We start from the raw sequence: 23,576 nt of genomic DNA on the forward strand, positions 1-23,576 counted from the left end.
AAGGTGAGAGGGGCAAGGTTTCGAGTAGATGTACGAGGCAAGTTTTTTTACACAGAGGGTAGTGGGTGCCTGGAACTCGCTCCCGGAAGAGGTGGTGGAAGCAGGGACGACAGTGACATTTAAGGGGCATCTTGATAAATACATGAATAGGATGGGAATAGAGGGATACGGACCCAGGAAGTGTAGAAGATTGTAGTTTAGTCGGGCAGATGGTCGGCACGGGCTTGGAGGACCGAAGGGCCTGTTCCTGTGCTGTACATTTCTTTGTTCTTTGTTTGTTGTTGACAGAGTGGATGGTCAGAGGCTTTTTCCCAGGGTAGAGGGGTCAATTACTTGGGGGCATTGGTTTAAGGTGCGAGGGGCAAGGTTAAGAGGAGATGTATGAGGCAGGTTTTTTTTACACAGAGGGTAGTGGGTGCCTGGAACTCGCTGCCGGAGGAGGTGGTGGAATCAGGGGCACCTTGACAAATACATGAATAGGATGGGAATAGAGGGATACGGACCCAGGAAGTGTAAAAGATTTTAGATTAGACGGGCAGCATGGTCGGCACAGGCTTGGAGGGCCGAAGGGCCTGTTCCTGTGCTGTACGTTTCTTTGTTCTTTTGTTTGTTCTTACAACCACCTTCTCAAAGAGGGATCCATATGGACCTTGTCAGCAAATTTCCTATCACATGAATAAGTTAAAAAGTCATCCAAGTCTGTGCTGTCTGCTTCCCCATGGAGTATTGAGTGGAGGGGTGGTTAGGAAGCGACAGTGGGACAGGAAGGCTGCTATAAACTAGACTCACACAGCTCGTGATGCAATTCTATTTATTATTGATTCAGAGACTAAGTACAGTCACAGAGGCAGTGATTGTGTCTACAAACAAATCAAAACATTGAATCCACTCCTGGACAGGATCACGGAGCATCAGCAGATTCTTCTAGCAATAGGGCAACTTGTAGGAGCAAATGGAAGAATATTCTATATTGCAAGGTCCATCATTCCAAACAAACTGATTCCCTGTAGAAAGAAAGGTTGAATTCAGTGAAGTGAGCAGCTATTGTTCTAATTAGTTGATTCTTTCTGTTTTGAGAGTGTCAATGATCTTCTCATTTTAACCATCTCTTAATCCATGAGTAACCCGGGGGTGGGCACTATGTTCCTCTGCGCTGGGCCCCTGTAGGGCTCCGCCATGTTTCCTGGGGGCCGGCGCAGAGATAGCAACCCACACGCATGCGTGAACTCGCGCCGGCCGTGCTGGCGCCCGTTTCGGCAGCTGGAGCCGCATGAAGTGTTCCAGTGCCACACTGGCCCCCTGTGCAGCGCAGGATCGCTGCCCCTAGGGGCCAGATGACGTCGTCGTAAAACGCTCCGCTGTTTACGACGGCGTCAACACTTAGCCCCAGGATTGGAGAATCCCGCCCAGTGTGTGAGTCACTGAAATCTGAAAACCTGGTGATATTTAGTGTGGGTTTGGGCAGTTCCTGAGTGAAGATGCGGAGTTTACCCTGGGTGAGATTCTCCTGTGTGGGTGGACAGCACGGCCTCACCACCAGGGGTTAAACTGTCTCCTTCCCCATTGCACAAACTTCACACAATTGGAACATTCCCAATTAGAATTCAGCTTTCAAATATCTGTCTCGATTACATTATCTCCAATCTGGGAATTGAATCCTGCGGAATGGTGGACGTCTGTTTGGTGCATTAGTAAAGTGAGGGCTGGATACAGGAAGGTTGAATCTTTTGCGTCGGAATGTTGTATAAACATAGAGTGGAGTCTTGCTCACCGGGAGCATGGCTGCGGCCTGGGACATGTCAGGATCAGCTCAGTAAATGTGCAGTTATGAAGCTGCTCTTGGTCGAACCTCATCACTGCAGAACCCACAGTGACGCACAATTGAGCAGAAGGAGAAACTTTAGTGTCACTCCCAGTGAATGTTCCTTTATCCACAGCATGTGACCCATGTACTTTCCCCCAGGAAACAGTTTTACCTGGAAGGTGACTGTCAGAGGGGCAGGAAGTAGAGATCTGTCAAAGTCTAAAACTCAACCACATGGAGTCCACTCAGAATCTCATCCACTGATCTATTTGCCTGGAATTACTTTCCCCTAGGACACAGTCACAATTCACAACATCAACTTACTCCATCCAAAATGCGCACAGTCTTCATTTCCTAAATTATTATTGGGTTCACCCAGATTCCATTTAGTAAAATCTATTGAAGATCCATCAGTCCAAAGGAAAGTCCCCTCCTGTGGAAATGTAAAATTAAATTACATTAAAAAATGTAGAATTTGTTTACCATAAGTAATAAGATGAATCACCTCAAGAAACGTTACCTTGAAGAAGTCATGTAAACCAATCCAAGTTCGGACAGCACTTCCCTGGGCTTCAGTCACCATCTTTCCAATGAAGGAATTTTGAGTCTCGAAGTGTATGGAGGCAAGATGGCTGCCTGGGCCCAGAGTTTGACAATGCAGCTTTAAATAGAAACAGACCAATTGTACCTTGTTATCTGTTTACATTGAACATATTCAATTGTTTTGCGAAATATGTTTAAGATTGAAACTTTGTTCTTTTACAGAATGTGAACAATAAAACTACAAACTCCTGCTAAATGTGCATGATCTCCTGATAGGGATTGATCCCAAACACCAGTGACTGGGACACTCACACTGATTACATGGAACCAATCGTATTGTGGCTTCAAATTACAATACCAGCAGCTTGTGTTTATCAGCTGATATTGAGCTGGGTTTGTGCTCGAACGAACGCTCTCTGGATTATTTGGTGTTTCTCCTGTTCTCGCCAATATTTATCCATACAACAGCTGTCAGCACAGACATTGACAGTCACTGCAGCCCATGGCATTGCAAAGTGACCACATTCACACTAACAGATTTATCATACTGACAGACCACTGCTCAGAGGTGTCTGTGGAGTTTCATTTAATTTAAATTACAATTCTATCTGGAGATCACGAGGCTCAATGGCAGCAACACAGGAATTTAACAAGTTGATGCTGAGGGAGGTGAAAGTTACACACTCAACGGCTTTGGTTCGAGCGCAAATGTGTAAATTGTGAGAGATTTAGGAATCCAAACTCAGAAATCACCGAAAGGCTTTGGACAGGCACAAGCAGCACGGTAGCATAGTGGTTAGCACTGTGGTTTCAGAGCGTCAGGGAATTGTGAATCCAAAGTAGAGAGATTTAGGAATCAAAATTCAGAAATCACCGATTTCAGCTGCCTTGGCCACAATCCCTGCAAAAACCCTCTCGGGAGATTTAACGGTCTCGTCGCGTCACCGAGTTGGGCGCGGCGAGGCCGTTAAACAACAAATGGTGGGAAAGTCCTTCAACTATACTATAATTTCATTGCATGTGATTCCCGACCTTTGAACCTCGTTATGTGACCAGTGGGGGGCAGGGAGACTTGGAAAACGAGATGTTGTCTGCGGGTTTCTGGATTTCTGACTCTCGCGATATTTTGCGTCAAGTTGCCGTTTGCCCTTGTGGTGAACACGGGGACAACATCTTAGCATCTGTTTCCCTCTGCTTCAAAACATTCTTCAAAATGACAATTTCTGATCAAGCTTTTGCTGAGCTGTAGGGTGTAACTGGGTGAAGCCTGTAAGATGCAAACTCCACTGATTTGTATCTGAATTTGAATCAAAATCCAACAACGTGGGCAAAAACCAAACCCCGATTTGCATATTGGAGTAAACATTGTCTGGTCTGAAGTGTGGGTGTGGAGTGAATAATGCTGATCTTTCAATGGACCTTGTTTCCTCTGATCTGAAGATCAGGATCCCAATCCTGTCCCCACTAACCTTCCACACCTTGTATTTTACAGCAAGTTGCACAGGATGGTGATCAGAATCAGGGAGCTGTGCTGATTGGATTTTCTTCTAATACAGAGACACTCAGACCAGTTCTAACACTCTCATCACTGTCCATGGATGAACCAATGATCTTCATTGTCTGCAGTGTTCAATGTCACAGATCATTACCCTCAGTGTTAATGGAGAATCCAATGTAGATCATATTACCCAGGTGATGGAACACTGAGTCAATTCCAACTGTGCAGATATAAACAAGAAGATTCTTTCCTCCTGTGTTTGGTCAGGTTTAGAAACATTGAGGAACAAACACTTGAATAACTACCAAAGATTTCAGGGTCTTACCTCAGCATCTGCCCAAGTCTTTTTATCAGAAACAAATTTGTAGCAATGGCCAAAATAATACACATCATCACCACAAAGTCCTTTCCCCGAGAGACCACGTTTCCCAAGGTCCTGCTCCACCTCTGCCTTTTTCTCCAATTCAACCGCCTTTTTCTCCAATTCAACCGACGGAGGAGGTTTAGCTGCAAATTAAAACAAAACTGTAATAATCACAACATTCACAGTTCATTTCTCATTCATGGGGCTAGAAATTGATGAATACATGGTAGACAAGACCTGACTCACGAGTGGGATTTTTCACCTTATTGAATTAACCCATTACTCACAGACCATGTTTACATCAAAATATCGAGAAGTTACAGAACAGGAAGAGGATGTTTGCTCCAATTGGCCAATGCCTGTGTTTCTGTCCCTCAGGAGTCTCCTCCCACTCTGTTTACTTCCTCTCACCCGACCACCACATCACTTCATTCCCATATTCCCCATGTGTTTATCTAATTTCCCCTTAAGTGAATCCAGCAGCCTTTATCCTTATCCTCACAGCAGCAAGAATGAGAATTAGTCTCCATGGGGCCTCCTTCTCTCCCTCCTCTTGCCTCCTGACAGACACACAGTCATCTTCCTACAATGTGCTTCACTATGAGGTGACTGTGATCTGGAGAGAGCCGTGTGGGTATTTCCCCTCCTCCCTTGTGTTGGAGGCTCTCAAACTCACACTTCAGCTCAATGACTCTGAGCTGCTGTGTCTCAGGCAAGAGACACTTCCTACAGGTGTAGTCATCTGGGACAGTCTGATTGTTCCCAAATTCCCATGTCCTATTAATGGATACACCCCCTGTGCTGCCAATTTAATCTTTATTTTTGTTAACAGTCATTGATTTCTCGAGCTAATAGAATCAGTTTACCTGCATCTCTCCAGCAGCTCCAACTCACCCTATTCCAAACGCTGGTCTTGTCCCCATTTCCATCTCATTCTTTGTCTGACTGACGTTCAAACAAGAAACTAGTTCTCTATCTTTCTTGTTTTAATGAACACAATACTCCAACAACTTTACCAGATCAATTCCCACCTGGGTCCTTCCAGATCTTCCTGTCTCTCTAACCCCATCCCTTCTTCTAATGCCAGCTCTGACGTGTATTCACTGTGCACTCTGACCTTCTCCTCTCTGATGCTAAATGTTTTGTGCTCAGCTAAGGACTCCGTTTTATCACTTTCTGTCCTCCCCTCAAATAATTTTGTGCTCGACACGAAGCTGAACTCTTCTTCCATCATCTTCACCTCTGCGCTCACCTCTTTGGACAGGAATCCTCCCCCTCGTTCATTGGATCCTTTCACCCGTCTCCACCATTCTCCCGCTACCTGGAACCATTCTTCTGACCTTGATCGTTTCATTGAGAACTGTTGCCATGACATCGGCCATCTTAGCCACTCTGCTGCTCTCACCCACTCCAACACTTCTGAACTTTCTGCACTCAGTTCACACCCAACCCTGACTTTGTCGTCAAATCTGCCGACAAGGTTGGGGTTGTTGTTGTCTGGCGTACCGATCTCCACCTTGCAGAGGCTGAGTGCCAATTCTCAGACACTTCTTTCACCCTCCACCTGACCATGACCTCACCCCAAATATCAAACCATTATTTCCAGGCATCTGGAAATGCCTCATCGTGTCTGGGGATCTTCCCTCTACAGGGGCGGGATTCCCTGACCCCCCGCTGGGCTGTAGAATCACCCGGGGGACGGCGTGAATCCCGCCCCCGCTGGCCGCCGAATTCTCAGGCACTGGAAATTCGGCGGGGGCGGGAACCGCTCCACGTTGGTCGGCGGGCCATCCCCCCCCCCCGGCAATTCTCCGGCCCATGATGGGCTGAATTCCCGCTGCTGTCATGCCAGTCCCGCCGGCGTGAATCAAACCACATACCTTAATGGCGGGGCTAGCGGCGCGGGCGGGCTCGGGGTCCTGAGGGGGGACGCGGGACGATCTGGCCTGGGGGTGCCCCCACAGTTGCCTGACCCGCAATTGGGGCCCACCGATCCGCGGGCGGGCCAGTGCCGTGGAGGCACTCTTTTCCTTCCGCCTCGGCCATAGCCTACGCAATGGTCGACGTGGAAGTGACCCCCCCCCCCGCGCATGCGCGGGGATGACGTCAGCAGCCACTGACCTGAAGGTGAGGGCTTAGCCCCTAAAGGTGCGGCGAAATCCGCACCCTTGGGGCGGCCCGACGCCAGAGTGGTTCATGCCACTCCCTCCCGCCGGGACCCCCCGCCCCGCCGGGTAGATGAGAATCCCGGCCCAGACTCCAAACTCATGGGCGCAATTCTCCCAACGGGAGACTAAGTGCCGACGCCGGAGTGAAAACCGGAGTGTTCACTCCGGCGTCGGAGTCCGCTCCCAGACCGCTATTCTCCCGCCCCGGGGGGCTAGGAGCGGCGTCGCGTCATTTACGCGTGTAGGGCCTTGGCGCCGCTTAAAAGCAGCGCTGCGTAAATGACGTGGCCGGCGCCACATAAATGACGTCACCCGTGCATCATGCGCGGGTTGGTCGGCGCCAACCTACGCATGCGCGGTTGCCGTCCTCCGAGGCCACCCCGCAAGAAGATGGCGGATGGATCTTGCGGGGCGGAGGAGGAAAGGAGGTCCTCCTTCAGAGAGGCCGGCCCGCCGATCGGTGGGCACCGATTGTGGGCCAGACCCCCCCCGGTACAGGTACCCCCCTCCCCCACTCCCCGCCCCCCACAGGCTGCCCCCCCCAGCGTTCCCGCGCAGTTCCCGGCAGCAGCGACCAGGTGTGGACGGCGCCGGCGGGAACCCATCCTGTTGGGCCGGCCACTCGGCCCATCCAGGCCGGAGAATCGCCCCTCGCTGTTGCAAATGGCGAGTGGCGATTCTCCCAGCGGCCAGCGGTGATTCTCGCCGCGCTGGTTTGGGGAGGCGTGGGAGAATCGCGTGCGGGTGTCGGGGCGGCCCATAGTCCCCAACCCTGCACAGCCCACTTCTACCTCCCTCCCAGAATTCACAACAGGATTGTCCTGGTAGAGCCATCGTACCAGCCTGGTCCTGCCCCACAGAGCCCATTTCCTCCTATCTTGCCTCCGTCCTCTCTCTCCTTCTCCAGTCTCTTCCCACCTACATTTACCATTCCTCTAATCCCAACCTCATTTTTATAATTTCCAATTCCTTGGCCCTAACTGTCTTCATGTCACCATGGACGTCCATTCCCTCTGCACGTCCATCCCTCACCAGGAGGTTTTGGGGGCTCTCCATTTCTTTCTAGAACGCAGGCCTGTCCAATCACCTTCCTCCACGTGGCTGAACTTGTTCTCTCATTGAATAATTTCTCCTTGAACTTGTCTCACTTCCTCCAAATAAAAGGTGTAGCTATGGGTACCTGCATGGGCCATGCCTTTTCCTTTGTGAGCTATGTGTTCCGGTCCTACTCTGTCCCCCCACACCCAGAGATCTCATTCCATTACAAAGGTGACTGTATCAGAGCCGTCTTAGCCTCTCGTCTGGACTTTGAAAGATTTATCAGTTTTGCTTCAAATTTCCACCCCTCTCTCACCTTTACATGATCTACCTCCCTTCATGGACACTTCCCTTCCCTCCCATGACTTTTGTGTCTCCATTCCTCGTGATAAGTGTCTACTAATAACCATTACAAGCCAACCAACTCCCACAGCTACCTCGACTACATTTCCTCACACCCTCACTCCATAAGGACTCCATCCGATTTTCCCAGTTTCCCTGCCTCCATTACAACTGTTCCAGTAATTCTACCTTTCAAAATGGTGCTTTTTCCTGAGCCAGCCGAGGTTTCCCACGATTGACAGGGCCCTCAACTGTGTCCGACCATGTACCGCACTTCTTAGCTCACCATTTCTCCTCCCTCCCATAACCATGATAGGCTTCTCCATGTTCTCACTTTTCACCCCAGCAGCCTCCGCGTTGAAAGGATCATCCTCCGCCATTTCTGTCAACTCCTGCATAGTGCCACCACCAAACACAATTTCCCCCTCATCTCTCCTGTCAGCATTCCACAGGGACCATCCACTTCGTGACACCCTCTTCCGCTCCTCTTTCAACCCAACACCTCATCCCTTCCCACATTACCGTGCTATGCAATTGCGGGGTGTGAACCACCTGCCACTTTACCTGCTCCCTCCTCTCTAATCAAGGCCACAGACGCCGCTTCCAGGTGAAGTCACAATTCACTTGCATCTGCCTCAAGTTAGTCGACTGCATTCACTGCTCACAATGTGGTCTCTCTACTTTGGGGAGACTAAACACAGGCTGGGTGATCCTTACGGAGGTGTAGCTATGGGTACCTGCATGGGCCATGCCTTTTCCTTTGTGAGCTATGTGTTCCGGTCCTACTCTGTCCCCCCACACCCAGAGATCCTTACGGATCACCGTTGCTCAATTCAGAAACATGACCTCCAAACATTTTCATTCACAATTTTGGTCTCAAGCTCACATTTCTGTCCTCGACCTGAGCTTGTTGCGCACATTGAAATTGGCTGGTATGATGTCGTGGGCATCACAGAGATGTGGCTGCAAGGGCATCAGGGCTGGGATCTAAATATCCAAGGATATATGTCCTATCGAAAGGACAGGCAGATGGGCAAAGAGGGCGGGGTTGCATGGTTAGTAAAAAATGAAGTTAAATCGATAGCAAGGAGCGATATCGGATCAGAAGACATAGAATCTCTGTGGGTAGAGTTGAGGAATCACAAAAGTAAAAAGACCCTGATGGGAGTTATGTACAGGCCCCCCAGCAGTAGGCAGGATGTGGTGCAGAAAATAAATCAGGAGATAGAAAAGGCATGTAAAGAAGGCAATAATACAATAATCATGGGGGACTTCAATATGCAGGTGGACTGGGAAAATCAGATTGGTAGTGGATCCCAACAAAAGGAATTTGTGGAATGTCTAAGAGATGTTTTTTTGCTTGTGACAGAGCCTAATTCTGGATTTGGTGATGTGGAATGAGGCAGACTTGATTAGGGAACCTAAGGTGAAGGAACCCTGAGGGAGCAGTGACCACAATATAATGGAATTTACCCTGCAGTTTGAGAGGGAGAAGCTGCAATCAGATGTAACGGTATTACTGTAAAATACGGGTAACCAGAAAGACATGAGGCCAGAGTTGATTGGAAAAGGAGCCTCGCAGGGAAGACAGTGGAACAGCAATGGCAGGGGCTTTTGGGGGTTATTCGGGAGGCACAATAGAAATTCATCCCAAGGACGTGGAAACATGCTAAGCGTAGGACAAGGCATCCATGGTTGATGAGGGAAGTCAAGGACAGCATAAAAGCTAAAGAAAAAGCATACAAAATGGCGAGGATTAGTGGGAAGTCAGAGGATTTGGAAGGCTTTAAAAGTGAGCAGAGGACAACTAAAAAAGCAATAAGGGGGGAGAAGATGAAGTATGAGTGCAAGCTAGCTAGTAATATAAAGGAAGATAGGAAGAGTTTTTTTTAATCTATAAAAGGCAAGAGAGAGGCAAAAATAGACACTGGACCACTGGAAAATGTGGCTGGAGAAGTAATAATAGGAAACAAAGAAATGGCAGATGAACTGAACAGTTACTTTGCATCAGTCTTCATGGTGGAAGACACCAGTGGGATGCCAGAGTTCCAGGAGAACCAGGGGGCAGAGGTGAGCGCAGTGACCATTACTAAGGAGAAGGTTCTGGGGAAACTGAAAGGTCTGAAGGTGGATAAGTCACCTGGACCAGATGGACTACACCCTGGGGTTCAAAAAGATATAGCTCAGGAGATTGTGGAGGCATTGGTGATGATCTTTCAGGAATCACTGGAGGCAAGAAGGGTCCCAGAGAACTGGGAAAGTGGCTAATGTAACACCTCTGTTTAAGAAGGGAGGGAGGCAGAAGACGGGAAATTATAGGCCAATTAGCCTGACTTCGGTCATTGGTAAGATTTTTGAGTCCATTATTAAAGATGAGATTGCGGAGTACTTGGAAGTGCATGATAAAATAGGACTGAGTCAGCATGGCTTCGTCAAGGGGAGGTCATGTCTGATAAATCTGTTAGAGTTCTTTGAAGAAGTAACAAGGAGGTTAGACAAAGGAAAACCAGTGGACGTGATTTATTTAGATTTCCAGAAGGCCTTTGACAAGGTGCCGCATAGGAAACTGTTAAGTAAGTTAAGAGCCCATGATGTTAAAGGTAAGATCCTGGTATGGATAGAGGATTGGCTGACTGGCAGAAGGCAGAGAGAGGGGATAGTTGCCAACGGCGACTAGTGGTGTACCTCAGGGGTCGGTGCTGGGATCACAACTTTTCACAATCTACATTAATGATCTGGAGGAAGGAACTGAAGGCACTGTTGCTAAGTTTGCAGATGTTACAAAGATTGGTAGAGGGGCAGGTAGTATTGAGGAAGCAGGCAGGCTGCAGAAGGACTTGGACAGGCTAGGAGAGTGGGCAAAGAAGTGGCAGATGGAATACAATGTGGAAAAGTGTGAGGTTATGCACTTTGGAAGGAAAAATGGAGGCATAGATTATTTTCTAAATGGGAAGATGCTTAGGACATCAGAAGCACAAAGGGACTTGGGAGTCCTTGTTCACGATTCTCTTCAGGTTAACGTGCAGGTTCAGTCGGCAGTTAGGAAGCAAATGCAATATTAGCATTCATGTCAAGAGGGCTAAAATACAAGACCAGGGATGTTCTTCTGAGGCTAGATAAGGCTCTGGTCAGACCCCATTTGGAGTAATGTGAGCAGTTTTGGGTCCCGTATCTGAGGAAAGATGTGATGGCCTTGGAAAGGGTCCAGAGGAGGTTCACAAGAATGATCCCTTGTGAATGAAGAGTTGTCGTATGAGGAACGGTTGAGGACTCTGGAGTCTGTACTCGTTGGAGTTCAGAAGAATGAGGGTGAATCTTCTTGAAGCTTTCAGGATACTGTGTGGCCTGGATAGAGTGGACATGGAGAGGATGTTTCCACTTGTTGGAAAAACTAAAAGCGGAGGACACAATTTCAGACTAAAGGGACGATCATTTAAAACAGAGATGAGGAGGAATTTCTTCAGCCAGAGGGTGGTGAATCTGTGGAGCTTTTTGCCGCAGAAGGCTGTGGAGGCCAAATTACTGTGTGTCTTAAAAAAGGAATAGATAGGTTTTTGATCAATAAGGCGATCAGGGGTTATGGGGAGAAGGCAGGAGAATGGGGGATGAGAAAAATATCAGCCATAATTGAATGGCGGAACAGACTCGATAGGCCGAGTGGCCTAATTCTGCTCTAATGTCTTATGATCGTCTGGACCTGCTGCAATGTTCCAGTGAAGCCGAACACAAACTGGAGCAACAGCAGCTCATTTCCGATTGGAACTTCTGAATTTAACATTGAGTTCATTAACTTCAGACCATGATCACTCTTCGCCGTTTTGAAATATTTATTTTTCTCCCCCCCCCCACCCCCCCCCCCCCCCCACCTCTGTTTACAGACCCAGTCCGTAACTTGCTCCTATGTTTTACTGTCAGAAACTGCTGACCCTTGTTTGGCTATTAACACATTCTGACCTTTATACCACTATTAACACCTGCTTTAGTCTTTAACACTCATTACCACTCCCTTTGCCTCATGTCCATGACATCTTTGTGAAATCTCTCCTCAACACGCCTGCCTACACCTGGTCTTCTGTTTTGCTCCATCTACTCCACCCTCGTTCTTCAACATCACAACACCATCACATTTCTCCCTCTTTTCAGCTCTGAAGAAGTCAGGCGGACTCAAAATGTCCACTCTGATTCTCTCTCCACAGATGCTGCCAGACATGATGTGTTTATTTCCAACATTTTCTGTTTTCATTTCAGTTTACCTGCTACATCACTGGTGAATAATGCAGCCAACAGCAAGACTCCAAACAGCATCATGTTTGTAGTGAAGTTCCTTTCTTCAAATCTGAAATATAAAAAAGATTCAACATTAACATTAAGATTCCCAATTAAAAGATGGGAATTTGCAGCTCCCATTCCTACCTCTCTCTTTCCCAGCTGTCTGATGTGATGGGGTTTTAAGTGCAACTGTGAATATATAGAGCAGACCAAAGACTAATGGAATCTCAAAATCAAATCCAATTGGCTGGACCATTAATGATGTCAAAATAATTATTGAGTAATTAGTGGCTGAGAGCCAACAGGAGATGCTGGAAGATTTACAAATATTTACTGTGCCACACCTGAGATTGTGTAACGTGGCTCTGTAACTTCTCAGTGAGGAATGGAAGCTGCTGTTATTTCCTAAACCCATTAATCAGACTGTAAATTAACCAATTGAAGAAATTAGGATTTAACGATCAATGAGAACATTTAGAATTTTCTCATTATTATGAGAAGAGGACCTCAAAATATAGAAATGATATCCTCGAAGCACGAGAATTTACATCAGATAATCCAATCCCTTTTGTAATAGATCTGAACCCCATCTATTCCCCCGTATCTCACCTTAATGGTAGATCTGCTTCACACACTGGCAGCAGTGAGAATGTAACCCATTTGTAAAGAATAGTACAGGAGACTCATGACAAAGATAAAAGCAGCTGAAGGAACAAGTTGTAGATGGACAGCAAACTGGCTTGAAAACAAAGAATAGGGGCTGGATCCTTCGTCAGCCGATGCTGAAATTGGGAAACGCGATTGGGCGGAGAATCGATTTCAACGCCAAATTTGCGGCGGCGCCGGTTTCATGCCAAAGCAAAATTCTCCGTCACCTCCACAGCGCCATCAGTATGTTGCGGAACGCATGTACAGTAGATACCGTTGGCATATCATTAGCGGCCCGACCCAGTATTTTCCAGGTCCTCCACGATTCCCCTCCTCTGGTTTGCCGAATTCCCAATTAGGCAGTTCACTTGTGCTTTTAAAAATCGTGAAACCAGCATCGTGGCTGATGAAAGACAGGGAGGAGGTAGAACACAGAGAGGCACCTCCATGGGCTGCTGAGCCGGACGCTCGCCTGGCTGGCTGGGGTGAGGAGGCCCTGCCAGAGACGAGGAGAGGGGGCGGTTGGGGGTGGGGGGGTTGGGGTGTAGGGTGGAGGTCTCGGGGGAATGGGCAGTGTGGCCGGGCTGACCCCCACGGTACTAGGTGGTGTCCAGGCATGGATTGCCATTGCCGCAACCTGCAAGGCAGCCATATTGCTGCACACCCACTGACCACCCACCTTGGCCCCTGTTTGTGCAGGGTGACACTGGCCTGCATCGAGGTGGCCTGCTGCATCCTCCACAACAGTGTGCAGCAGAGGGGCAATGGTCTCCCCGCCTGCAACCCCTTTCATGATGCACATCTGCCGCACCACAGTGTGCGCGCATTGGGTTCGCAGTAACACCGGGTATGGTCCATGGGATGGAGGATGATGACAACCCCGCTCTGCGATGAGCTCTGGTGCTCCACATTGTATGACAATGTAGCACTTTCCACCGTCTACCTGGGTGATCCCTGCTTGCGAGCTGCCCATTCCATCGCACGGTGCCGTCGAATCCCTGGGTGACGGTAGTGGGGACGGTCAAGGGGGAGGTTGGGGAGCCAGCCCACCCACAATGTCTGCCCATCCCCCCGCACCCATTCTCTGGCAAGCCCAGACCAGCCCACTCCTCACACCCATCTGACATAGCATCGAGGCAGGTTGTAACAGTGTTAATGCGTGCTTAATGTGCACAAAGATTTACAGAAACATGACTTAGCCCCTATAACTAAACTGTGCCCTGCACCCGTGCCAACTTAACAGGTGTCTAACTTTCTGACCTTTCGGGTCCTAACGCTACGTCTAGGTGGATCTGCAGGAGTGGAGGCGGCCTGCTGTCATTCCCACCCTGTGACCTGAGTCCCTGTTGGCAGATTTCTTCTGAGGCTGTTGCTCAGGTATCCCAAGTGGCATGGTGCCACCCTGTTCTCCCCACTTCCCCACCAGATGCACCAGGGACAGGAGAGGGGGAGTCCGATGCACTGTGGTGTTCTGGCATCTCCCCTGCAGAGTCACAAGCATGGCCCCCATCACCTCCTCCTCCCGCGGGCTGCCCGATGGCACCCGGGCTACTCCATGAGACGGGTGTGGGCGGAGCTAACCCCATGGCACCCCACCGCCTGGCGCTGCCAGTCCTGGAGGCACGCTCTGGTCCCGACCAGGATCTGCATGCTCGCGGCCTGGAGTGGACCATCACTGTCTGGGTCTGTGCCACATCACGCTGCGATTGTGCCACCACCTTCTGGGCCTGTGTCACATGAGTCATTGACTGTGCCAGCTCCCTTTCAGACTGGGCCACCTCCCTCTGTGTCCGTGCCATGTCAGCCAGTGGCTGGGCAATGCCGCCGATGTTCCCAGCAATGGCCCGCTGTGACTGGGCCATGCTGAGGAGCGCCGCTACGATGTCCAGGTGGCGCTGGCACATGGCTGCCTGTGAGAGGGCAGCCCTGTCTCTGGCCTCCACCTGTACAGAAGTCCCCAGGCCTTCAACGTGCTGATCCTTAGCCAAAACCCTTGCCCCCAAGGCCTCCGCCGCGGACGCCACCTGTGTGGTGTTGGCCTGCATATCACGCATGGTCGGAACCTCCTCCTGCTGTTGCACACGGTTGGACTCCTCCAACTGCACCTTCAGGTGCTGCATGCCGACATCCCCTCATGTTGTCTCTGGCTCTGTAACTGCATCACAACAAGAGATGGGCCCATCCATTCCAGAAGCCTGAAACCAGTCTGGACGACAGCCAGTTCCTGGGATTGGCCCGATCTCCGACTGTCTGCCCCCTCAGGAGTTCCTACCTCCACCTGATGTACCGGAGCAGCTGTGTGGTGTGCACCAGATAGTGTCCCAGGAGCCTCTTCACTAAAATGCCCAACCGAGGTGAGTGTCTCTGGGATGTGGAGGGTGATGGAGACAGCTGTGATGGGAAATCAGTTTCATCTCCGGATTCGAGCTCCGGGGTGTCTTTGGTCTCTTGCTGAGGGCTGCTGTCCGTGCTGCTCTCCTCATCACTGGTCGGCACACAGTGGGGGGGCTCTGTCTGTGGCACTGAGTGTGGGTGGGAGACACCGGATGGACTCACCCCATCTCCAGAAGGTCCTGCCAGGCACAAGACAAGGCGCATGTTTAGACTGTGGGCTGAAGGGTGGTGGTGGCGGGGGGGGGGGGGGGGGGGGGGGGGGGGGGGGGGAGGAGAGTGGGGATGAGGGTGAGGATGGGGGTGAGGGTAGGGGTGAGGATGAGGGTGGTGTTGTGGGGGTTGATACAATAAGTCTGGTTTAGCACAGTGGGCTAAAAAGCTGTCTTGTAATGCAGAACAATGCCAGCTGCGCGGGTTCAATTCCCAGACCGGCCTCCCCTAACAGGAATGTGGCGACCCGGGGCTTTTCACAGTAACCTCATTGAAGCCTACTTGTGACAATAAGTGATTATTATTATTATCATGTGACAAGTAGAACCGCAACTCAGCGGGGTCTCACTTCCTCGCCGACAGCCGATCTCCACCCCAGTGACCTCCCTTTCCTCTGGGCTGCCGTACACGTCCAGGGCCCTCTGTTCAGCCATGGGAAGGGGCCGCAGGCCCAGCGGGCCTCCTCCATTCGTCCCCTGCTTCCGGCAGTTATGGGCAGCCTTCTCCTGGGGGGAGAAATAGAAGACAACAGTGTTAGATAGTCTGACGCATGCAGCCCAGGGGGTGGGTAGCTGGTGGCCTCAGTGGCCAGGGCACCCAGCCATGACGGCCAGTGTAGAGATCTCTGTTTCTGCATGTATGTGCATGTGTAATCAGTAGAATCAGATGATCACTAGAGGGCAGTACTAACAGGGGTATAAAAGCAAGCTCATTCTGCTCCCTGGTCTTTTTTGGGTGTACTGTGATGAGAGAGAAGGAGTGTAGATTAGCTCAGAGTGTTAGTGCAATTAAAACATAGTTATTGTATTTGGATCTTGTTAACCTTATTGCTCGTATTAATATTAAAGTAAAGAACACATGAAATTATTGTTTTCGTTACTCAATGGATCTTTTGTTATTACTGGACGACTTTGCGTCTCTTTCATCAAGATTCAGAAAACCTCACCAACAACAGTATTGAGTAACAGATATTACATTCAGTAGTATAACATAACATACTTGAACATACATGTGAAGGGGAGGTCGTGTCTCACTAACTTGATAGAGTTTTTCGAAGAGGTCACAAAGATGATTGATGCAGGTAGGGCAGTGGATGTTGTCTATATGGACTTCAGTAAGGCCTTTGACAAGGTCCCTCATGGTAGACTAGTACAAAAGGTGAAGTCACACGGGATCAGGGGTGAGCTGGCAAGGTGGATACAGAACTGGCTAGATCATAGAAGGCAGAGAGTAGCTATGGAAGGATGCTTTTCTAATTGGAGGGCTGTGACTAGTGGCGTTCCGCAGGGATTAGTGCTGGGACCTTTGCTGTTTGTAGTATATATAAATGATTTGGAGGTAAATGTAACTGGTCTGATTAGTAAATTTGCAGACGACACAAAGGTTGGTGGAATTGCGGATAGCGATGAGGACTGTCAGAGGATACGGCAGGATTTAGATTGTTTGGAGGCTTGGGCGGAGAGATGGCAGATGGAGTTTAATCCGGACCAATGTGAGGTAATGCATTTTGGAAGGTCTAATGCAGGTAGGGAATATACAATGAATGGTAGAACCTTCAAGAGTATTGGAAGTCAGAGAGATCTAGGTGTACAGGTCCACAGGTCACGGAAAGGGGCAACACAGGTGGAGAAGGTAGTCAAGAAGGCATACGGCATGCTTGCCTTCATGGGCCGGGGCATTGAGTATAAGAATTGGCAAGTCATGTTGCAGCTGTATAGAACCTTAGTTAGGCCACACTTGGAGTATAGTGTTCAATTCTGGTCGCCACACTACCAGAAGGATGTGGAGGCTTTAGAGAGGGTGCAGAAGAGATTTACCAGAATGTTGCCTGGCATGGAGGGAATTAGCTATGAGGAGCGGTTGAAGAAACTCGGTTTGTTCTCACTGGAACGACGGAGGTTGAGGGGGCGACCTGATAGAGGTCTACAAAATTATGAGGGGAATAGACAGAGTGGATAGTCAGAGGCTTTTCCCCAGGGTAGAGGGGTCAATTACTAGGGGGCATAGGTTTGAGGTGCGAGGGGCAAGGTTTGGAGTAGATGTACGAGGCAAGTTTTTTACACAGAGGGTGGTGGATGCCTGGAACTCGCTACCGGAGGAGGTGGTGGAAGTCGGGACGATAGTGACATTTAAGGGGCATCTTGACAAATACATGAATAGGATGGGAATAGAGGGATACGGACCCAGGAAGTGTAGAAGATTGTAGTTTAGTCGGGCAGCATGGTCGGCACGGGCTTGGAGGGCCGAAGAGCCTGTTGCTGTGCTGTACATTTCTTTGCTCTTTGTTCTTTGTACTACCAGAAGTGTAATAAAACATGGTACTGGGATAATTGGCTTTAAAAGAACAGTACTAGTTAGATTAGATTAGAAAAAAGAAAGAAAATAAAGTACCGACTGTTCGACTGTGGAAGACTTCACAGCATTCGGTTCCTCGATGACCAACCAATTCAATGGAGCACGTTCAAGCTCCACGGCAGCTGAAAACTACCGGTAATGTAAGTAGTAACTGGAAAATGTTTAAACAGCAGTTCCAAATATATATGGAAGCTAGTGACTTTAATACAGCCTCTGAAGCAAAAAGAATAGCACAGCTACAGTCCCTGGCAGGTCAGCAAGCTGTAGAGATCTATAAATCCTTTAATTACTTGGAAGAAGAAGACAAAACTAAATTTAATGTGATAATCGCAAAATTTGACGACCACTGCAAAATGCAGCCTAATGAGATCCTGGAAAGATTTAAATTTTGTAGTAGGTCCCAGAGACACAGCGAGCCAATCACTAATTTTTGTTACAGACCTCAAGTTACTAGCACAAGCCTGCAATTTTGCTGATTTACGAGATTCAATGATCAGGGATCAATTAGTTGATGGACTCTGAGATGAAAGTTTAAGGGAATCACTTTTACAAAAAAATGACTAACTCTAAAAACCGTGATAGAAAAGTGCATATCGCATGAACAAAAAAAAATCAATACCTTGAATTGATTCAAAGAAAGAACGGCGCGAAAACTCACCACGAGGTAGAGGCAATGTTGAAAGTGAAGAAGATGCACGTTTTGAACGGCATCCATCTTGAGCGAGAGCAGTACGCACATGTGCACATCCAGAAAAGAAGCAAACCCGCAAAATTCCATTCTGCGCATGCGCAAAAAGCTGGGCAAGCGCAGTTGAAAAAGGAGCGCACTCAGGATGAAAATTGATTTGCACATGCGCAATCGATGATTACGCATGACGTCATGAGCATCATGATGTCAGAAGACTCAGACCATGCTCACTTAAAGGGAAACTGCCTGAAAATTAAAAATAAGAGTTTTAAAGCTACAAAACCCAAATTTTCACCTCGAAAGGCAGAACATTGCTTGAATTTCAATCAACTGTTGAAAATAACTTTCGCAGCACCCTGGAATAAGCAGTTTGCAGCATCCAACATGAAAAGCACATTAGCAAATCCAAAACTAAAGAAGATGCTTTGTTTATTGTAGATTACTACTCAGACATGGCTGAGTTATTTGGATATGATGATCAGCAACACAGTTGAAAAGTTCAATACGACTCTACTCATGGTAGATGAATCCAATACCATGATGGAATGGCAGATCGTTGATACATTGGATGACAACAACCTGTCAAATAGCCAAGAAGAAAACCACGCCACTAGGAGAGTACAGAACGGCTCCGTAGAGAGAGCGCTGATCATCTCCACAGAGAGAACACTGCACGACTCCACACAGAGAGCGATGGAAGACGCCACACAGACAGTGATGGAAGCCTCTACAGAGAGATCGTTGACAGACTCCAGAATGGAAGCAATTAAAGCCTCCAGAGTGACAACCATGCACGAAGAAGACTATGAAGGTCCATCCACCTCATTTAAACAACTACTAAAAAGACAATGAAAGTCTACCCACTGTATGTGAGAATAGTGACAAAGTGATCACAATCACCATATAAGATGTGCAAGATCACAGCGAGACTGACAGATCTCAGCTCGACTACACAGAAGCACTTAACAATCAAAATGAAACTACTCATGAGTCCAGTGAGACCACATCCAGTGAGACCTCATCAATTAAGACCTCATCTACTCTTGACAACCTACAAGAAACTGAAAACTTGAAGATGTTGACTCCAGAAGAGGAGCACCAAGAGATCAAAGATGAATCAGATCAACCAGAAATGATTCCAGGAGAGGAGCACCAAGGAATCAATGAGGAATCAAATCAACCAGAAATGACTGATGTCACCAAGAACAATGCAACATCAGATCATTCACAGAAACCTCAAACCATAAAGCTCAATGAAACATCAGGGGCGAAATTCTCTCCAACGGCGCGATGTCCGCCGACTGGTGCATAAAACGGCGCCAATCAGATGGGCATCGCGAAGTCTCTTTGGGGGCCGAGCCCCAACATTGAGGGGCTAGGCCGGCGCCGGAGGGATTTCCGCCCCGCCAGCTGGCGGAAATGGCGTTTGTTGCCCCGCCAGCTGGCGGAAATGGTGTTTGTTGCCCCGCCAGCTGGAGCGGAAATGCGGCGCATGCACGGGAGCGTCAGCGGCCGCCGACAGTTTCCCACGCATGCGGAGTGGGGAGAGTCTCTTCCGCCTCCGCCACGGTGGAGACCGTGGCGGAGGCGGAAGGGAAAGAGTACCCCCACGGCACAGGCCCGCCCGCGGATCGGTGGGCCCCGATCGCGGGCCAGGCCACTGTGGGGGCAACCTCCAGGGCCAAATCGCCCCACGCCGCCCCCAGGACCCCGGAGCCCGCCCACGCCGCCTGGTCCCGCTGGAAAATACCAGCTTTGATTCACGCCGGCGGGACAGGCAATTTCTGGGCGGGACTTCGGCCCATCTGGGGTGGAGAATTGAGCGGGGGGTCCCGCCAACCGGCGCGGCCCGATTCCCGTCCCCGCCCAATCTCCGGTACCGGAGACTTTGGCGGGGGCGGGGGCGGGATTCATGGCGGCCAACGGCCATTCTCCGACCCGGCGGGGGGTCGGAGAATGACGCCCCAGATACCACAAAGGACACTGATACCAATAACTTTGAGAATTACTCAAATTACCCACAAGGACCAGTCACCAAGCACAACAAAAATAACAACGAAACAACAACCTGTACAACATGGTACAACTCTGCACATGAAGGACAATGTAACAGCACAGTCCAAAACATATCATGGGCATTGTTCAGACAAACTAAATGTCATGACAATGAAATTCACAAATTCATATTTGCTCCAAAACAAACAGACAAACCAGTTTTCAAGGCAGGTGACATACAAAATCGATACCACAAGCACAAGAAAAAGTCCAGGTCAGACAACGAACACTGCAACTGTAATATGACAAGCAGCACCATGCTCCTATATTGTAAAATCTGTTGAGGGTGTGCTGTTTAGACGTAATCGGGATAAAGATCGGAAGGCACTGGAAGACGAACAGAAATCTAGGGAGGGTTGTCATCTTTACAGTCTGCACCCTCCCCGCCAGTGACAACGGGAGAGCATCCCATCTCCGAAACTCCCTCTTCATTTGTTCCACCACCCTAGTCAAATTTAACTTATACAACCTGCCCCAGTCTCGTGCCACCTGTATCCCCAAGTACCGGAAACTTTCCCCAGCCAGCCTAAATGGCAGCTCCTTCAGTCTATTCTCCTGGCCCCTTGCCTGCACCACAAACATCTCACTCTTGGCCATATTTAATTTGTACCCTGAAAATCGGCCGAACTTCCTCAATGTTTCCAGTATATTTTCCATCCCGGTCAGTGGGTCCGACACGTACAGGAGCAGGTCGTCCGCATAGAGAGAGACCCTATGTTCCACCACCCCCCGCAGGATTCCGGGTCCTTGTCCCGCTTCAGTATCAGCGAGATGGTGATTTGCGACATCGTCGGTGGCAGGGTCCCTCTGTCTCTTGCCTCATTAAAACCCCTTGTCAGGACCGGTCCCACTATCTCCAAGAACTTCTTGTAAAACTCTACTGGGTATCCATCCGGTCCCAGGGCTTTCCCCGACTGCATGGCCTTTAGGCCCCCCAATACCTCCTCCGCTCTAATCGGGGCCCCCAGCCCGTCCACTAGTCCCCTGCCTACTTTTGGGAAGGTCAGTCCATCCAGGAACCTTTTCATCTCCTCCGGCTCTTCCGGGGGTTCTGAAATGTACAGCTTACTATATAAGTCCCGAAATACCTTATTCAGTCCTGCCGGGTCCTCCACTCTGCTCCCCTCCCCATCGGCCACTCTACTTATTTCCCTGGTCGCCTCCCTCTGCCTGAGTTGCTGCGCTAGCAATCTACTGGCCTTCTCCCCATGCTCATACACCACTCCTAAGTTGTTCCACGGCCCTACTCGTGGATAGCACCCCCAGTCCCGCCTGCAATCTCCGTCTCTCCCTGAATAGATCCTCCCCCGGGGACCCGCATGCTCCTCGTCTATCCGGTGAATTTCCCTAACCAATCTGTCCATTTCTGCTATGTCCGCCCTGACCCTGTGAGCCCGAATTGAGATCAGCTCCCCTCCTCACTGCTGCCTTCAGCGCCTCCCACAGAGTCGCTGCTGAAACCTCCCCCGTATCGGGGCATGGTTCGAGATAGTGATTGCCGAGTATTCCGTATTCTTTACCTCCCCTACACAGTCCCTGCTCACGATAAAAAAATCAATCCTAGAATATACTTTATGAACACGCGAATAAAACGAGTAGCCCCTTCCCGTCGGCTATCTGGCTCTCCATGGGTCCACAGCCCCCATTTTCTCCATGAACCCTTTCAGCTCCCTTGCCATTGCTGGGAGTCTGCCCGTTCTGGGACATGACCGGTCCAGCCCCGGGTCAAGGACAGTATTAAAGTCCCCCCCCCCCATTATCAACTTACGTGAGTCTAGGTCCGAGATCTTCCCCAGCACTCTTTTGATGAAGTCAACGTCATCCCAGTTCGGCGCATATATGTTCACCAGCACCACTCTTCTCCCCTCCAGCTTGTCCCTTACCATAAGGAATCTGTCCCCGCCGTCTGCGACTACGCCCTCCCCCTCAAATTGAACCCGCTTATTGATCATAATTGCTACCCCCCTGGACTTAGAATCCAAGTCCGAGTGGAAAACCTGGCTGATCCAGCCCTTCCTTAGCCTAGTCTGGTCAGACACTTTCAGATGTGTCTCCTGCAACATAATTATGTCCGCCTTTAGAGCCCGCAAATGCGCGAACACACGTGCCCTTTTAACTGGCCCATTTAGTCCTCTGACATTCCAGGTGATCAGCCTGGTTGAGGGGCACAACCTCCCCCCCACCCCCCCCCCCCACCCCGCTGCCGGTCAGCCATAACCTTTCTTGGGCCCGGCCCATGCGCCGTGCCATTCCTGGCTCGCCTCTTGGCTGCCTCCACCCCCGACCTCCTTTCCATTACCTACTTCAGATCCCCCCCCACGTCAGCAAAATAACTCCCCCTCCTCCCCCCCCCCCCCCCAGCAACATCCCCGATAACCCCACCCCTGCCATTCACTGGCTGTATTCTCCCCCCCCACCTGACTCCCTTGACTAGCCAATCTGCTAGCCCGGTGACTCATTGCTCCAGCACCCCCTTGTCTCACTTCCATTGTTTCCCCGACCTCATCTCCCCACTCCCCAGCACACCATCCGCCACTCCGACCCACTGGAGCAGTCTCACTAAGATGGGAAAGATCAACCAAGATGTAAACATCAAACAGCAACGCGAGGCTGCTCCGGGTACAATACAGTCCCAGCTGTGTACACAGAAAAGTGTCAACCCACGTCCCTTTCTGAGCACCCAAAAAAATATATATATATATATAACACCGCAATAACCCAGTACCCGTACATCCCCCATCCGGAACAAACATGAAAACCATAGACATAAATGAAACAAAAGCCCCCAACCAACATCTTTAATCCCCATTACTGACCGGCCACCCTTTTGTTACAATACAGGCTCCAGCGCACTCAGAGAGCCCAACAAAAGGTACCCACCACAACAGGAAAAAAAAGGAGAGAAACAAAAACAGAAAAAAGGAAAAAGACCATTCGAAAGGGGGGGGTGGATACTCTCCCCCCACACCCCCACGGGGGGGATACCCTCCCCCCACATCCCCCACAGGCAAAAACTGTCCTCACAAAATACACCACAAGGCACCTTTAAAGCAGTAAACAGTCGACCTGCAGTCCAGGCACAGTAGGCGCCCCTTCAACCAGTAATTCCCGGACCCTACATTGCGTCCGTGGGTCCTTTTTTCGAGACCAGCCCCTGATCCCTCACAAAGTCCATCGATTCTTCGGGCCCGGAGAAGTAG

General features: G+C 49.7%; 1 protein-coding gene across 1 annotated transcript; it reads right to left on the reverse strand.

The window, feature by feature from the left end:
• Nucleotides 1–797: 797 nt before the first annotated feature.
• On the reverse strand, nt 798–4,310 carry LOC140387663 (C-type lectin lectoxin-Enh6-like). The gene is made up of 4 exons (XM_072470856.1): nt 4,171–4,310; nt 2,325–2,465; nt 2,129–2,237; nt 798–1,004 (listed from the first exon to the last, which is right to left on the reverse strand). Exons 2-4 carry the CDS (start codon nt 2,385–2,387, stop codon nt 925–927), a joined length of 252 nt encoding a protein of 83 aa, XP_072326957.1. The 5' UTR covers nt 2,388–2,465; nt 4,171–4,310; the 3' UTR covers nt 798–924.
• Between the last annotated feature and the right edge of the window lie 19,266 nt (nt 4,311–23,576).

Source organism: Scyliorhinus torazame, chromosome 13, assembly GCF_047496885.1.
Source record: "Scyliorhinus torazame isolate Kashiwa2021f chromosome 13, sScyTor2.1, whole genome shotgun sequence".
NCBI lineage: Eukaryota > Metazoa > Chordata > Chondrichthyes > Carcharhiniformes > Scyliorhinidae > Scyliorhinus > Scyliorhinus torazame.